Source organism: Cnephaeus nilssonii (genome assembly GCF_951640355.1).
Source record: "Cnephaeus nilssonii genome assembly, chromosome: 16".
In the NCBI taxonomy this organism is placed as follows: domain Eukaryota; kingdom Metazoa; phylum Chordata; class Mammalia; order Chiroptera; family Vespertilionidae; genus Cnephaeus; species Cnephaeus nilssonii.
In genome coordinates, this window is record NC_137087.1 from 12,958,229 (window position 1) to 12,976,967 (window position 18,739).

The 18,739-nt window shown below is 52.7% G+C and overlaps 1 protein-coding gene across 1 annotated transcript in view; it reads right to left on the reverse strand.

The window, feature by feature from the left end:
• Positions 1-18,739, reverse strand: part of ANXA11 (annexin A11) — a 46,588-nt gene that overhangs the window by 14,651 nt on the left and 13,198 nt on the right. Inside the window, exon 2 of the mRNA XM_079793292.1 lies at positions 464-526. Coding sequence (XP_079649418.1) covers positions 464-518 — 55 coding nt within the window. The 5' untranslated portion in view covers positions 519-526. The remainder of the gene's footprint in view (positions 1-463; positions 527-18,739) is intronic.

Genomic DNA, 18,739 nt, shown 5'->3' on the forward strand with positions numbered 1-18,739 from the left:
CCCGGGGGGCCAGGCCAGAGAAGATGACCTCTGGGTGTGCAGAGCAGCACTGTGGCTGGTACAGCCGCAGGACATCTGACCCTCAGAGACCGCCTTCACTCCCCCACCCCCTCCCTGACCCCGCAGGGGGACCCTGAGCCCTGAGCACAGAAGTGACAAGTCACCTGACAGTGCGCTGAGGACACCGTGCCAGAGGCTTTCGCTGGCTCTCGTTAGCATCTGGGACAGCCCAGTGGGGGAAGAGATCCGTGAAGGCATTTGCAAAGGAGACAACGGAGCCAGGAGAAGCCTTTGCCCACCGCTATCAGCTAACAAGTCACCAGACCTGGTCCTGGCCTCCCCGAGGCAGCTTCAAACCCAGGCTCTCCTGGCCTCAGGGTCCCTGCTCTCCTCCAGCCGCCACCCCACCTGGCTACACTGTGGGGGACAATCTCATTCCTCCCCTCCCCACACACACTCTTACCTGGTGCAGCTGGGGGGTAGCCGCCTGTGGGCGGGGGGTAGCCTGGGTAGCTCATGGTCAAATCTGAAAGGAAGAAAAAAACCGCTCAGGCTCTGCCGGGAGCTCCCACCAGCCTAACCAGAAACTTCTCGGGAGAACAGCAACAGACCACAAGCCAGGCCCTGCAGGAGAAATTGCATCAGTCTGGACTGTGGCAACCAGTTTACCTTCTACCTGCCAGGGGCTCCAGCTCAGGCACACCCACACCCACACCCACACTATAGGACTCGCCACCCACAAGCAGTGGGCTTCCCTGAAAACCCCTTTCACCTAAGCTTCACTCCCACCTCTGTCTCCATCTTCCAGTGCCCTTATCACCATCCATCCAGCAGGGGGCCAGAGCCCATCTCCCTGTGCCCAACCTGCCGATGGCCCACATGGGTTGGCCCCAGGCTACACTCTCATTTTCCAACCTCTGGTTCATTCCTCAAGGGAACCTGGTAGGGAATCATTGTTCCAGAAACAAGGAGGGACCTCAGGAGCTCACCTGATCCAGGGGGCAGGATCAGGCAAGTGAGGCAGCACCATGCTGCTCCTAAGATGAGGCCTGGAGCTCAGCAAGGGTAAGCGACTTGCAGATCAGATTAGAAGAAGGAAACAGGCCTGGAAGCCAGGGCTGCTTTGAATACAGTCCCTCTGCCGTGTCCCATGCCAATTCAACTGCCCAGGAGCACAGATCTGCCGTGTTATCAGCCACTCTTGCTAATCAGTGGCTACTGTGGTTTGCAGAGGCACCCAATGACAGGTGAGGGAGTGTGACGAAACCTGTAGGCCCCCTAACAATCACACCTGCTGGCCCAGTGAGCTGCTCCTTCCATGCTGGGCCCCACTGGTTCCCAAACTGCAGGGCACCAGAACCACCTGGAGTTCAACTCAACAGTGGGCTCCACCTACAGAGTCTGGGTTCGTAGAACCAGAATCTGCATTTCTCACAAGTTCCCAGGTGATGCTCCTGCTGGTCCAGGGCCCCACTGTGAGACACTGCTACCTGCCTATGAGGTTCCAGTTGCTCTTCTTAGCTGTGCTGGAGAACTGGGAATGCACTTTTCATGGGGGCCGCGAGCCTTTCTTAAGATACTACCGGTCCCCACAGGGTGGGCCTGGTTCTTAGCCCTGTGGCAGAGGTCGTTTGTTTTGGTCTATGGGCAGAGGGGTGACTGTAGGCAAAGCAATCTTGAGGCCAGACAATGGCTAAGTGACCTTGGAGAGAGCTAGAACTGGCTACCTGCAGCATAGACCATAGACTCCTTTCCTTGTACACTGTGGTCTGATGGTCAAGATGTGAGAGTCAGGACAGCATGAACCCCAATGGGGCTGCCCTAAGGCTGGTTCATCTCCCTGTGGCTGGGGAGTGGTCAGCACAAAGCCCTCCAGGTCCTGCCATCAGCCTGACCCTCTGCCAGAACCTCAGACCTTGCTGCTGTGGAGAGGCCCGGGGATCTGAGTGATGGGTGAGCAGGGATGATGGGAGGCAGAGGGAACAGGCGAGCTGCGGCTGTGTCCTGACATCCTTCTCTCTGGAGACCATCACGATGCAGAAGCTTTGGGCACCGAAGACCCCTGTCCACTCCTCGTCTCCTCCCAGAGCAATGAAGCCCAAGGGCCACAGCCACAGCAAGCTGGCAGAAAAAATAACCACCACAAAAAGCAAGAAACTACCCTGTTCCACCCCCAAAATAAAATTCAGCCAGACCAAGGATTTAAATGTAAGAAGTGGCCCCAAACCCCAAAGATATAAAATTAATGTTCTGCATGGTAAGAAACAAATAAGGAAAACAACATAAAGACAAGAGAGCCAGGCCAGTGTGGCTCCAGGGCTGGACATCGACCTGACCTATGAACCAGGAAAGTCATGGTTTGATCCCCAGTAGGGGGCGTGCAGGAAGTAGCCGATCAATGATTCTCTCTCATTATTGATGTTTCTATCCCTCTCTCCTTCCCTCTCTCTGAGATCAAAGAAAAACATATATATACATACATACATATATATATATATATATACACACACACACACACACACACACACACACACACATATATATATATATATTTTTTTAAGACAAGAGAAATGACAAACTTAAGAAAAATGTTTTATAATAAAAAGACCACTAGAAAAAGTCAAATGATGTGAGCAGGCAATTACAGAAAAGGAACTAAAGATTAAAGATGTTCACTCTCACTATATGCTGAGAATCGCCAATGAAAAACACAGCAATGTCAAATTTAAAAATGACACCCTCTTTGACCCAGAGACTGGACTCTGGAAGTGCACTTCGCAGACACACTGACACCGTGGGAGGGGACTTCAGTACTAGTTACAACAAACCCCTACATGTGCCCTAAATACATCGCAACGGAGCCATACAATGGATACTCTGTAGCTACTTTTAGAATTAGCCAGCTCTGTATATGGGGATATGAAATGATCACCATTATTAATCAAGGAATAATACTAATATTTTTAAAAAAGAAAACCTAAACATGCAAACTTAGTGGTGTGTGTATATACACACATGCACAGAGGCCATCCCTGGAACAAGAAACAAGAAACTGGGTAACACTGGTTGCTTTTGGAGAAAAAAGTGGAGACAGAAATGAAGCTTACTGTTTATATTTGCATTTTTTGCCACATAAGTATTGCCTATTAAAAACAACTTTAAAAAGGCCCAATTCAGGTGGGGATTTCTGAGCTCACTGGAGGCTGCGGCTGTTCTTGCAAGATTTGTATAACACACACAGGGTCCATTCAGTCCAAGACAGCCCCTCTCTGAGCCTGGGGTTAGCACGACTAAATAAATATACCAGACACGGGCCTGGACCCCGGACCGCAGGTCAGCCTCCGCCTGCCTCCAGGGTGCTGGTGGCGAGTCCCCAGCAAGAGCCAGGACCTCCCCTGGCAAGGAGCTCTGCCCTCGGTGCCCGCAGGCTGGGTCCAATCCCACGTCCAAGGAGCAGTCCTTCCTCTCTGGGTCTCCCTCTCTCCCCCAAGACCTCCAGGCTCCCCTCGTGAGAACAGTCATTTCCCCACCACCTCCGGCCTGGAGTAGTTTCAGGGCTTCGACCCACTCCCTTGTTTTCTCAGAGGCCCCAGGTGTGGGCTGGAGAGTGCAGGCGGGACCATCCTCTCCCTTCCCCCTCCTACCTCCTGTACTGGCAACACTGGGGTGTTCTGAATAGCCGAGACCTGAGGCAGATTCCTGTTACATTCCTCCCTTACCTTCTGCCTGAGCTCAGCCTCCTGAGATCTCTTGGGATTCTGACCAACTTCAAACATCTCAGTGCTCACTCAGCTTTATTTAACATCCACCGATACAGAAAGGGCCAAGGACAGACACTCCCACACTGTCACTCCTGACCACCCCCAGCTACACAACAGCAGTACAGGTACCCACCAGCCAGCGGGCCACCTAACTAACCACAAAACAGCGCACATTTCCCCACGGTTCACAACAGTGTAAGAGGGTCTCCATCAGATAAGGGTGCTAACACTCTCCCACACTTAGAGCCTTCCAATCTAACCGACAGGAGAAAAGCTGGCCAGCCTCGGGGTGCACCACCCTGGCTCCCAGTGCTGGGCCCCCCACCCCCACCCCCACCCCCCCTGCTTCCCTTCCCAACTATGGCATGTCCTGGGAGGCTGCAGGGATCCTCCTGCTGCTCTAATTCAACATTCACTCTTCCCCACTTTTTTGAAAATTAAGAAATCTGCTCATCTTCTAGTCTTTGGGTAACTTTGGCCTCTGATTCTTCTCAAAAGAAGCCACCACCGGGGCCTGCTGTCTTGGCAAAGTTGTTCCCGGGACCCTGGGGCTCAGAAGGGAGCTCGGCAGGGCTTCCAGGGGCCCCTCCCCCCTCCCAATGCCTGTCCAACCTCACTGCCCAGGACAGCAGGGAACACAGTCCTTACAACCCAGCAGGCCCGCTTTCTCCTTCGCATCCAGGAGCATCCCTTCGGCGCTCCCCAGGCCTCTCCTATCCCTGTCCTCATAGAGGAGAGGGGTGCCTGGGTGGGGATTCTTCCACTGCAGTTCCCACAGGGCACATCCCGCTCTACGCGGCTCTGGTCACAGGCCTGACGGGGACTCAGGGCCGGCAGATGGCCTCTCAGGACTTCTCGTTCTTAGAAAGCAGCCTCCAGGGAACGCCAGGCCCCTCCCTGGTCCTGCCTCGTGGCGCTGCTGCAGCAAACACCACCCTCCCTTCCTCGAGGGGCCCATCTACCTGCAGCTGCACACCGATTTCATCCAGCTGTGGCCCTCCCCCAGCTGTGGCCCTCCCGCTTCTCAAACTTCAGTCTGCAGCGCTTCTTACACCAGACTGCCGGGTCCCTCCCCCGGTGTCTGAATCAGCAGGGCTGGGAGAGGACCCCAAATGCTGCTTGACTATGAACCACACTCTGAGCAGCACTGGTCACCACGCAGGAGGATCACCTGGAGAGCTCGCTAAAAGCTGCAGCCGGCTGGGCCCCCGTCATTCTGGGCCTTTCAACCTGGATGGGCCCGGGAATCGGAGACTTAAACAAGCACCCAGCCCCGCCATCACCCCCAGCAATTCTGTGCTCCACACTCTAGGAAACACTCCTTCCAGGTGCTGGCACACCGTCTAGCTTTTATTCGAATCAGTTGCCTGAGGAAAAGCACCAGAGCCCGGGTGTCCCTGGATCCCATCAGAACCGAGCCTCGGAGCAGCTAGGGGACTCGGGGACCGGAGAAGGACCTGCTCCCTCGGGCTGCGCAGGGACACACAGTGCACCGTCCAATCCCAAGGCTCTGGGGCCCTGCAGTTTGGGAACCAGTGGGGCCCATCATGGAAGGAGCAGCTCACCGGGCCAGCAGGTGTGACTGTGGGGGCAGGGTGGGGATGGGCTGGGGGAGCAACAGGAGATGTGGGAGTCAGGACAGCATGAAGGACAGAGGAAGGGAGGAGTGAAGGTGCAGGTTCCTTCTCCCAGACCAGGCCCAGCTCTGCAGCAGCAGCCCTGTGAATGGCTGTGCTGGATTTTCCAATCACCCCAAGGAGAAATCACCAACAGGAAATGGGCAATGTTTTCTTTCCATCCTCTGCATGCCTGAGCCAGCGCCTGGTCCAAGCTCCAGGAATGGGGACAGGCAGGAAGCAGAAGTGGAAGGTTGTGGGGGAGGGGAGGCACCTTGGAAAAGGCCTCCAGAAGAGGAAACCGGCCTTGGCCTGCGGAGGCCCAGCTCTGTGGGCACCCCGGAGCCTGATGTCAGTGCAGCTGGCCCTCCGTTTCCGCAGATTCCGCATCCATTCATTCATCCAATCACTGATCAAAAATATTTGGAAAAAAAATTCCAGAAAGTGATCCCTAAACAATACAGTATAACAACTCTTTACATAGCATGTACACTGTGTTAGGTATTATAAGTCACCTAGAGATGATTGAAAGTATTTGGGAGGGTATACACAGGTTATATGCAAATACTAACCCATCTATCTGTATTTATAAAAGCCTAAGTGACCGGTCAGCAGGCCGGTAGGTATGACGCACACTGACCACCAGGGGGCAGATGCTCAACGCAGGAGCTGCTGAGAGATACCAAGTTTGCAGAGTGCCCTCTCCCACTCCGGGACCTTTCGGGGGAAGTCGGACTGCCGGTTTCGGCCAGATCCCCACAGGCCAGGCCGAGTGACCCCACCTGCAGGAGGGACGCCCGCCCATTCCGCAGATGCCCTTTGAACCCTGGTGCCACCCCAGGTTCATGGGGAGGGACTGCAGGAGGTTGGCTCCAGGCATGTCCAGTCTGTCTTGCCCAGTCCCACCCGGCCGGCCACCTTCTAATTAATTTCCTTTCAATGTGCATGAATCCATGCACACAGCCTCTAGTTTTATATAAGTACTTGAGCATCCTTGGGTTGTGGTGTCCAATCCCCCGCAAATACCAAGTGACAGACATCATATTCTCTCTTCTCAGCTGCCTTTCCAGTCCAGGTCCTGGGAACTGAGAAGGGGAGGGAGCAAGGCAGGAAGGACCACTTTCACATGCACAGAGATTCATCCGTGAGGTCTCTCTACCAACCCTCCACCGCACAGCTCTCTGGCAGACCCAGCTCATTCCTGTTCCTGGGGACAGGCCGCTCAGACACCTGCCCACTAAAGGGGCTTCTGGAATAGCCATCACTTAGCCAAATGCCAAGCCCAATTCGGGATTTCGAAGGAGTGGAAAGCAGACAGCGGAGGAAGAAGGTGAACCCAGATATGGTGCCAATAGTATCTGGCTGAAACCCAGGCCAGAATGTGACAGGGCTCAGGTTGTGGTCCTTGTAGACGCCAAGGTCCTTATGACTATGGCAGAAATTTAAAAAAATCCCTCCACCCAAGTCTAAGTTCAAGGTATGGTCAGGATGAGGAAACACCTCCCACCTCAAAAAAAGGGGGAAATTGCGGGCTGTGCTTCTAAGCGCAGCTCAGGCTGGGGAGGCAGGCCTGTGTCCTTGCTTCACCACTTCCGCCGGGGAGGCTGCTCCCAATTACACCACCTCCCAATTACACCACCTGCCAGTGGGCTCCTCCAGGACCCGCCTGAGAAACCAGGTAGGAGGGACCAGCAGACGTTAATCAAGCACAAGTCCCCGAGATGTCTGAGCCCCCCCGTCTCGCCCCACTTAGCTCTCAAGTCCCTCCATCTCCTGCAAAGTCCAACTCCAGTGCTCTTTCTCCATGATCACCTCGGCCCACAGGGGAGCCGCACACTCCCAGCCCCACTGCAGTTAACGTCAAACGCAGCTGTGCCGGAAGGGAACTTGGGGAGCCCCCTCTCTGAACCCCTCCCTCGTCCGGGTGGGGAAAGGGGAAGCTGAGTGGTTCATCCCAGCTCATGCAGCCAAGCAGCACCAACACTGGGTCTCAGAATGGCCAACTCGAGATGCTCTGCAGATCCTTCCACCACCCCAGTTATTTCTCTTCCATCTCGAAGCCAGTTCCCCATCTTCACACAACCCACACCCCCCCCTCCCCCGCAAGAGCCACCAACATCACAGGGCAGTCACAAGACTTCTCGGCTCTGCTGCGTGTTTCATCCACAGCCCACAGATCTGATACCATCTCCTAGCTCTGCTGGGGAACCTGAGCGACACACGGACTTTGGAGCCAACATTCTAGCTCTACCCCCTGCTGGCTGTGTGACAGGAAGTCGCTTCACCTCTCTCCAGCCTTTCTCCTTACCTGTGAAGTTGGGGAAACGCACCATCTTACTCGGTGGCTGTGAGAGTCTGATGCACTGATGCACACAGAGAAAGCTATCTGCCATGTAGCTTATTGGCATATAGTAGGTACTCAGTTCATTTTAACTTACCCCCTACAGACAAAGAAAGTGGTTCTGTGAAATGTAGCCTCACAGGGTGATCTGGTCATAAATTCCTAATGGGGCAAGCCAGGGGGGTAGTCGCACCCCAGGCATACAACTTCTTAGTAAAGGGTTTATTTTTGCCTTAAGCAAGCTTGCCTATTGCTTCTGTACATCTAGGTTAACACACCTTTGAAATAAGCCCCAAGAAAGCACATAATCTTAATTTGTCCTATAACCCCAGTTGCTTCCTCCCACCTTCAGGTTCCTTAATAAAAGTAACAGCAAATGTCCTGTTAGTCTCAGAAGCATTTTACCTCAGTCTGTTGAGATCTGGCTTCCAGGCTCAAATAAATTTCTATTTAAATTCTCTACAGGCTTGGACTTTTCTTACATCCTAAGAAGCATTATTAGCCTGGCAGCCAGGGTTTAGGTCCCAGCTCCCACACCTGCTAAGTGACTTTCACTGACCATCCCTAGATGTGCTCCGTTGGAGTTACCGAGGACTGAATGAAGCAAGAACAGGGAAGACCTTTGTAAAGTACACACAGTTCTCACTGTGACCAGCTCACCCAGTGTCGTTCTCTCCCAAGTGGCTAAAGAGGGACAGGCTCGGATGCTCAGTCCACAGGTGTCCAGCTCACACTGGGGGGTTGGGAAAGGGGAGAGGGGAAGACTTATGAAAGATCAAGGCACCATCATGTTCCTTGACTAGGTCCCTCAAAAATACCCCAACAGGCAATCCCCACCAGATAACCTGGAACCTGTGATTGTTACCTTACATGGAAAAGTTACTTGCCGATGTGATTATAGTTACCAACCTTGAGATGGGGAGATTACCAGGTAGGCCCAATCTAATTATAAGAGTCCTTTCCTGATTGTGTTAAGTATGAAAAGAAAGAATAAGGAGAAATTAAGGATGAAAAGAAAAAGATAAGCATGAGAGGGACACCATCCGTGGAGGAAACGGCCGGGGCCACATGCCTTGTCTTGAGAGGCGGAAGACAAGGATTCCCCTCTAGAGCCTCCAGAAAAGATGTATCCATGCTTACGAGCACTAAGAGACCTGTGAGACACGTTAGAAAAAAAGTCAGCCCTAGCCGGTTTTGGCTCAGGGGACACAGCGTCAGCCTGTGGACTGAAAGGTCATGGGTTCGATTCCGGTCAAAGGCATGTGCCCGGGTTACAGGATCGATCCCCACCCAGTAGGCAGGAGGCAGCCGATCAGTGATTCTCTCTCCTCATTGATGTTTCTCCCTCTCTCTCTCCCTTCCTCTCTGAAATCAATAAAAATATCCTATCTAATAATAGAGTAACATGTAAATTACCATCACTCCGCTACGCCCACGATTGGGCGGCAGGAGGCTGGGGGGCGGGACTCGGGGTGGCCTATCTGGCCATTGAGAGTCACGGATCCGCTGCCACTGAGGGGGGCTACCCTGCTGTTGAGAGGCGCAGGGGGCGGGACTCTCGGCCCCTGTGCCTCTCAACAGCCAGATCCGCGGCCGCTGAGGGGGCCTGCTGCAGACACCCAGCTGCGCCTCTCAACAGCAGGGTAGCCAGGTGTCCGCGGCAGCCCCCCTCAGCGGCCGTTGAGAGGCGCAGGGGGCAGGAGTCCCGCCCCCTGCGCCTCTCAACAGCAGGGTAGCCCCCCTCAGCAGCCGCGGACCATCAAAAGCGGGGGAGCTGGGTGCCTGTCTGCTCCGGCACCAGGCCTTTCAGAAGCCTCCGCTGAGCTGGAGGCTTCTGAAAGGCCTGGTGCACCAGCAGACAGGCACCCAGCTCCACCGCGAAAAGCGAAAGCGTGTAGGGGACCCTACACGTGCATGATTCAATCATGCACTGGGCCTCTAGTATTTTAAATAAAAGAAAAACAAAGTATTTTTTAAAAAGTCAGTGTTGGTCCATTTCCAAGGCAAGGCATTTAACCCTGAAAGAAAAATAACTGGTAGTCTGCTTGCATAGCAGCCTGCAAACGTGACCAAGTTCATGCACGTGGAGAGTCCCCAGAAAACAGGATGTTGTTGGGGAGGAGCCAAGTGACAAAAGAACTTAAATTGGGAAAGGGAAAGAGAGAATACCCTATCCTATATAATAAAAGCCTAGGTGGCGTCACGTGTGACATCATCACAAGATGGCCACCCTCACATCGTTACAAGATGGCCGGCAGTGGAGGGCAGTTGTGGGCGATCAGGCTGGCAGGAAAGGGCAGTTGGAGGCGACCAGGCCAGCAGGGAAGGGCAGTTGGGGGGGACCAGGTTGGCAGGGGAGGGCAATTAGGGGCGACCAGGCTGACAGGGGAGGGCAGTTGGGGGCCATTAGGCCAGCAGGGGAGCAGTTAGGGGGCGATCAGGCAGGCAGGCAGAAGCAGTTAGGGGCAATCAGGCAGGCAGGCAGGCAGGCAGGCAGTCCCAGATTGTGAGAGGGATGTCCAACTGCCGGTTTAGACCCGATCCCTGTGGGGTCCCAGATTGGAGAGGGTGCAGGCTGGGCAGAGGGACCCCCCCCCCCATGCACGAATTTTATGCACCGGGCCTCTAGTAAGGAAATAGTGAAACTTAGGCGACCTCCAGGAAGATTGTACACCCCACGGTACCCAGCCAATGAGGAACCAGGGAGGGACCAGCGCACTAGGGAATAAAATGCTGGTGGTAACCGCTTTGAGCGTGCCTGCCCACCAGACACCTGATCTTGCAAGACTGACACTGAACACCTCGCTTCGTGTCTCCATGTCCTTTTTTAAATTTTTTAAATTGTTTCTCACAGACAGAACTACAAGACAAAGGTCCCGTGGTGAAATGGTTCTGCGGTAGCAAACAGTGGGGTGGTGCCTCAAAAAATCAAACATTTGACCCAGCAATTCCATTTCTGGGCGTTTACTCAAAACAATTGAAAACAGGGACTCAAACATATTTGTACACCCATGTTCATAGCAGTATTACTCATGTGGACAAAAAAGGAGCCACATACTAAACTGACAAGCTCAGGGGAGGCCTGCATGGCAGCCTACAATCTCCGAGACTGAAAGTAACCACATAGGATGGTCTGAACATAGAAATCCCTAACTAACAGTGAGTCCTGGCGGGTACTCACATCCTAGGCCTGTAGATTCCTTAACAAATGTCACTCTTTACTGTGGTAGCAGTTAGACTGATGGGAACAGAGCAAGGAAGATGGGCCAGGTTCAGGTCACCAGGGTGGAAGCCCTGGGTGCCTAGCAGTAACAACTGTAGGGGGCGTGGGGGGAGCCTGATCCCCAGAGATAAATGTCCACCCTTAAAACCCTCAGGATGGAGGATCCAGCTCACTCCCCCACCTCACGCCTGCACCTTCTTCTCTCCCCCTCGTCCCTGCCCACTTCCTCCCAGGTGCACTACCTTTTCCTTCCTCACGCCAAGCTCCAAGGGCCCTCCTTTAGCCTCTGTAACTTGTTTCCTGAGCCCATTTGTTCCAGCACTCACTTCTTCCACCTCTGTGATTTTCTAAATAAATGTCCTCTTATAGTTTGAGTCTTGGCTCTGAATTCGTTCCTAGCCAGAACTCAAGTATAGAGGTTGCTGAACCGAGGTCCAGTCTGACCCCACCGGTGTTATTCCTGCTGCAGCCGCCGCTAACATCTACCTTTACTTTTTTATTTATTGATTTGAGAGAGAGAAAAAAAACACACACACTGATTTGTTCTTTCATTTACTTATGCATTCATCGGATTCTTGTATGTTCCCTGAACAAGAAACGAACCCACAACCTTAGAGTATCAGGACAACGCTCTAACCAACAGAGTTACCTGGCCAGGGCAAGAGCCTTTACCTTTAAGTAAGCCTGTATTTTTGTATGTAAGATAACATACCTTTGGAATGTCAGAGTAATCCCCCTTTTTCTGGACCCCTCACACCACAGAACAAAATCACAGAACCTCTCATTGTTATGTTGTTCCCCAAATACCATCTCTATGTGCTGTATTCATTGTTAACTAGCCTATACCAACCAATGTAAAAGAAGTATGTGTATAAGAAAAAAAATAAAAGAAAAGATTAAGGAAGAAAAAAGTTTCTCTCTATTCAATCTCAGAGAATTCTCAGCTTTGCTTTCTCCCTCCTCCCTAATCTATCACCAATGGACTTCATTAACCTACTTATATCTCCTCCTTTGATGATCTATAATAATAAAAGCGTAATATGCTAATTATACTGGATGTCCTTCTGGATGAAGCCTGGGTTGCAAGGGAATCCCAGGTCCCAGGTGCCGGAGGGAAGCCAGTGTCAGAAGCCGGGGGAAGGAGGTCCTACTCTTGCACGAATCTCGTGCATTGGGCCTCTAGTCCTATATAATCAAGAGGTGATATGCAAATTGACATCACACCCTCGCATAAGATGGCCACCACAAGATGGCCAGCAGGGGAGGGCAGTCGTGGGCGATCAGGCCAGCAGGGGAGGGCAGTTAGGAGTGACCAGGTGGCAGGCGAAGGCAGTTGGGGGGGACCAGGCCTGCAGGGGAGGGCAGTTAGGGGCGACCAGGCCGGCACGGGAGGGCAGGTGGGGGGGACCGGGCCTGCAAGGGCAGGCAGTTGGGGGCAACCGGGCCAGTAGGGGAGGGCAGTTGGGGGCAACCGGGCCGGCAGGGGAGGGCAGTTGGGGGCGATTGGGCTGGCAGGGGAGCAGTTAGGCATCAATCACGCCGGCAGGGGAGTGGTTAGGGGGTGATCAGGCTGGCAGGCAGAAGTGGTTAGGGGCAATCAGGCAGACAGGCAGGCGAGCAGTTGGGAGCCAGCAGTCCCGGATTGTGAGAGGGATGTCCAACCGGGCCTAAACCGGCAGTTGGACACCCCCCGAGGGGTCCCAGATTGGAGAGGGTGCAGGCTGGGCTGAGGGACCACCCCCCCCCCCCGCCCCAGTGCACGAATTTCGTGTACCGAGCCTCTAGTAATGTATAAAAAAAGCTGAAAAACTGCCACTCTCCAGAGCATTTTCTCAATTCCTTGAGATTTGCTTCCTGGCCATTATCATCAGTTTGGTTCAAATAAATTCATGAAAGTTCTCTACAGGTTTGGACGTTTCTTAATTTATAACAGCCAAAACGCGTAAACAACGCAAATGTCCATCAATAGATGAACAGATAAACAAAATGTGGTATACACATAGAATATTAGTAGCCCTTAAATAGGAAGGAAATTCTGATCCGTGCTACAACATGAATGAACCTTGAAGACAGTTATACAAAGTGAAATAAGCCAGTGCTAAAGAAAAAGAAACACAGGCCCAAAATGGCATCACTCTTACTAAAAGCCCTTGATACCAAACCTAGACTTACTACGTGATCTAACTGCAGTTTCATCCTTTCCCAGACACAGAATAGTCATCTACCAGTCTGGGATTTCCTGATCACGCACCAGTAAGGTAGTCTGTCAGGTAGGCCCTCTCCACCACCCACCCCACAAAAAGAGGCAATCTACACGATCAAAACCCTTCCATTTACCCTGGCCAGTATGGCTCAGCTCGTTGAGCATCACCCCATGCACCAAGAGGTCACCCATTCTGTGGCAGAGTTAGACAGACATGAGCAGAGCAGGGACAATGGGCCAGTTACAGAAGGTCACCAGGGCAATGTCCCGGACACCTAGCAATGGGAAAAAAAACTGGTGGAGCAAATATTGGAGATAAGTATTGTCATTCAGTACCTCGCCCGAGCCCCCCTATCCACCCTGGTCATGCAGGTGGGATTCTCCTGACCCTTCTCCCCTGGCTCATGGTGAAGCCCTGTGGGAGACCCCACCCTTAGAGAACAAGGGGGCTGGAGGAAAGCCCCACCTACCTTCCACACAAGGACAGAAGACGACTGGACAGACCCTGACTGGTCAGTGTGGAGAAGAAAGCCGCTAACCCCCTCCAGGGGTTAAAAGGAGCCCTAGCCCACTCCCCAGGCCGCTGTTTGAGTAGCCCGCTCCAATTTCCCTTTGCTTGCCTAATAAATCTTCTCTAGCGCATTTGCCTTGGCTCTGACTTCTTTTCTAGCCAGAACTCAAGTACTCAGGTTGCTGAACCCAGGTCTGGTCTGACCCCACCAGTCAGACACCTGGTGCCGCCATTCCCAGGGCCAACAGTTGGACACATGCCCAGGTTGTGGGCTTGTTCCTCAGTAAGGGGTATGCAAGAGGCAGCCGATCGATGTCTCTCTCACCCTCTCTCTAAAATCAATAAAAACATACTTTAAAAAACAACAACAAACCTTCCAGTTTTGCCCTGGACGATGTGGCTCAGCTACTTAGGGTGGTCCTATACATGGAAGTTCTGGGTTCAATTCCAGGTCAAGGGAGGCAATTTGTTTGTTTGTTTTCCACTCTCTCATCAATGGGGGAAGGGAGATTAAAAAAACACACCTTCCATTTCTATTCTCTTCCTCCAAAGAAAACACGTCTTGGAGTGCCCTTCTAGTTGCTAGATGAGATGCTGGATTCGTGAATTGCATCAAGTTTACTGGGTTAACTCTGGTCACCAAAAGATAAACGATTCCACTTATGAGGTACGGAGAGTAGTCAAATGGCTGGGGAGGGGGAAACGATGAGTTACTGTTTAATGGGGACAGAGTTCCAGTTACAAGGCAAAAAGGGCCTGGAGAAGGGTGGTGCTGACGGCTGCACAACAACGTGAATGTATTCTATGTCGCAGAGCTGCACGCCCAACAACAGCTAAAACGGTAAATTTTATGTTATATATATTTTTTTTACCGCAAAAAAAAAGTAGTGCTTTTAAGCCACTAAGTTTGTGGTGATTGGTTAAACACCAGCAATAGAAAATGAATGCAGACAGTGAGCACTGCTTTCTGCCTCCCTCCAGATCCCTCCACATGGAAAAGGCCTCTGCTGTCCCTGTAAGAGCTCTGCGCACTCAGCAAGCTTTCTCAGACAAGGGAAGTACCAGGCCACACAAAAAACCATCCCAACAGAGAACAAGGGCCCAAGGAACTCACCTCTCCTCGGGGCTGGGAATAAGAGCTCAAAAAAGCTTTGCTCACTCCTATTGTCCTTAACAGTCACCATGGTGAGACTCTGAATGGGTTCCCTGTGGCCAGAACAGGCACACCCCGCAGGCAATGCAAATGCGTTAGGGAGGGAAAAGGTCCCAGAGTGATCTACCTGAGCAAGCCAACCGCGCCCAGTGGGCTAGGCCCTGCAACTGTGACCCAGAGGTCACTCAGCCCTGGAGATGACTCAGTTCATTCCTACCCACCCCACCGGCACGCATTTCACAAATGGGGAAACTGACCATCAGAGAGGAGGAAGTGCCGGGCCACGTGACACAGCAAGATCCTAATTGGCTGCCCAGGACCCTCACCTCCTGCCCCCAAGCCAAGAACTCACTGTCCAAAAGGCAGGAGGCCAGCCAGTTGCTGGTAAAGACCAGCATCATAGCTACAGCAGACTCATGCGATTATTCTCTGATAACTACATAAACCATAAATTTTAGTCTAAAAAAAAAGATCTTTTGTGAAAATAATGTGTGATAAAGCAAGGGCTATATAAGTATCTGACATGTTTACTTCTGTTATTGTAAAAAATTATTAAAAACAGAGAAGCAAACTTAAAAACTGTAAATTACTCATTAAAAAAATAATAATAATAAATAACAGCATCTACTGGGAAGGTCCAGGTTACGTGGGGCCAGGAGCCTGTACAAAAGTAGGGGCTCTCTTTAAGAAAATGAATACGGAACACTTTTTGGCAAATTTTACAAAAGCACATAATTTTATGAATTCCCTCCCCGGGCAGGGCCCACAGGCAAGTGCTGTGAGAGGGGTCTGAGCTGGAGCTTAACTTTGCTCAGCTTCACAGTAAGACCACCTGCGGCCTAGACTCCCGGGACAGAGGGAGAAAAACAGGCTCAGCCAGCGCCAGGCTCAGGCTCTTTTTCTGGGGAGGGAAGCGCAATAGCAGTTACAGGAAAACCCCACAAGGACCTCTGCTTAAGAGCCAGTCCCAGGGAGAATGGAGATAAGGCTAACAATCAGGAAACGGGATCTTTGGAGCTGGGAGCGGGTGAGAGGAGTGTCTAGAAAACCACTTCTCTGCCAGCAAACCAAGGCTCTGCCGAGCACGTCACCTATCAAGTGAGTTGGCCTGTGGGAATCCACGTTGTTAACCCTGCTGCCCAGAGCCTGGGCTCTGTGAAGGTTTTGTAATTCACAAACAATTATTTCTCTGTGGGAGGGGTGCTGCTGCAAGAGAGACTCTCTGACTTAATTTTGTTGTAATGGGAAAATAGGAGCCGGGCAATATGCTGTGGCTGTAGCAGCTGCCCCGTCCCCACCTGGGTTGTGCCTGAAGGCACCTGTAGTCAATGAAATAGATGTCACCCGGGGCCCTGCCAGTTACATACATGAGCCATCTCACCTCCATATAACAGTCTGTCATAGGTCCTCTCAGAATTAAATGGGGGGGATAGGGTGGTAGGTCAGGGTAAGACTAAAGACCTGAAGGCAGCAGAGTTCCCTGGCCTCTACCAGGGAGGTCCTGACCCGCCCAGTGCTTGGGGCCTGTTCAAACAGCTCTGGAAAACCCCAGTCCCTTCACTCCCAACCTGGGAGTACCTCTCCACCTCCCAGTGGCTGTGCCACCCGGCCTTGCCAGGCAGCAGCGGGAACACTCTCTTCAAACAGCACTTGCTGAGGGCTGCTCTTCTATTGGTGACAGGTCCCCAGCCAGCCTGGCACGGCTGGAAGCTGAACAGAAACTCCCACCAGAGCCGACAGAACACACTGGAGAAGATTCTTTCAGATCCCAGGTACGGCTGAACCCGTGTAGGCGGGATCCTAAGCTCTGCCAAAAGACTCTGGGCCGAGTGACACGGTGCCATGGCAAGAAAACGGACGGTTCCCGGAGATGTATGTGTGACAGAAAGAACCACAGGAAATGCGTGTCCATAGCTCAACCAAGCCGATTCCTCAGCGCTTTGCATCTTCAGGACTTCTGCTCCAAGTCCCTCGACTTGCTCTGTCCTCCTGTCTCCTTTACACCTTTCTTAAGCCTGCGTCAATCCTGGGCTAGTCAGGGCGACTGCAGAGGAGGAATGTGCACTTTGGGTGCCGGCACCCATGAGCGAAGGCTGCCCTGACTGAGCCTCGCTCGCTTGGGGCCTAGCGCACTCCTGCAAGGCAGTGGGTGACAGGACGTGCTTTTCCGAGTTAATGAGAGAAAACACTGATTCTCCCGCTGCCCACGAAGGTGGAAAGTGGAGTGGGGAGACATGCGGGGAGTGAGCGAGGTTCCCTGTCTGGGGGTTCCAAATCCACCGTTGGTTCCTTTCATCACTGACTAGAGATATACAGGTGTGCTCCCAAAATGTATACACACTTTGAATACCTACTAATTCCAATGGGTTTAAGCATGAAAAGAAAGAACAATGGAGCTGTCATCTGTTAAAAATGCGGGCACAAACCGGTAGTCGGACATTCCCCGAGGGGTCCCGGATTGGAGAGGGTGCAGGCCGGACTGAGGGGCCCCTCTCCCCTCCACCCCCTGTGCACGAATTTCGTGCACCAGGCCTCTAGTGTTCTAATAACAGTCCTGTTCTCCAATACCTACGATGAACACATACGTTACTTTATTATACAGCCCTCATTAATCTGGGGCACATGGCAGCCCCAAATAAGGACTATGTTCCTACAAGGTATTATCACCTCAAGGGAACTAAGGTTCAGAGGTGATTCTTGACAAGCAAGGGTCAGACTTGTGCCCCAGCGAGAGTTACTTTTTCGTAGGCCTCCCAATGAGATATAATGTCCAGGACAGGCCTCTCCTTCTCCTGCCACTGGCTGGCACGGGGCTGGGCACAGCAAGGCCCAACACACGCCAATGAGACACCAGTGGACCCTGACTCATCTCTTCCACACCCTGGGTGGCACCTGTTCTGAAGGCCTCTTTGGTCAGAGTTTCTGGTACGTAGGCTCCAGGAATTATGGGGGCAGACAACACATCTAGGACATTTCTCTCTCCCTCCCATGCCAAGGCAGGACCTCACGGGTGTATGAACATCCCTAACTGCTGAGAAGGGGGTAGGTGGCCCTACTCTCTGCACCCCAGTGCCCTGCCCTCGTTGGGCTCTGTCTCATCACTGAGGTGTGGGTCACAGGTGCCATTAAGCCACAGAAACAAGCCAGGGAGAGCCCCAGGGCAGCGCTCCCCCAACCCTGACTATTTCCCACGCAGTGAACAAAAGGCCCACGGAGGTGCTGTTCAACATTCAGCTCCCCACCCACACGCCAGGAACTAAGAATAGCTGGAGCCTACGTCAGTCATTAGCCAGGCGGTGCCTCAGACCTTGCCCTCCAAGGGCTGGCACCTGGGGCTGCCCAGCCGGGAGAAGGCTGGGCAAAGCAGGCTGGGAGCGTGGCAACGGGGCAGTGTCTAGGCTTGACCAAGGGGCTGCACTTGAGCAAGCATGTTCTGAAGATACCTCTCAGAAATAAAACATCAGTCACACAAGAATCCTACAACATCGGAGCTGGAAGGGGCTTCGTGAAATCGTTTGGTTCAACTGGCTCATTTTACGGAGGTGGGAGCCCAGGCCGAGAGCGCAGGCCCAACGTCTCAGGACTGGCTGGGGCGGGAAAGACTCCAGAACCGTGTCTCTCCACTTCCAGGCAGAGGCACAATGACCCAGGCTGGCTCCCCTCCACTCAGCACACTTCCTGGGCTCCACTCCACCTTCCTGGCTGGAGAACGGCCTTGGGAAATGTAAAGCCTGTGCCCTGGGAAGGGCAGGATGAGAAAGTGACTCTGCTGCCTCCCAAATAAACCCACAGAACCCAGCCACACAGGAAGTGCCATCTGCTCCATGGAAGTCTGTGACATCGTTTCCCCCAAGTTCACCTCCCTAAGACTTAGCAGCTGCCGACAGCAGGGTTGGCAGCCACTGGGGTACCAGGAACTGCAGAAACCACT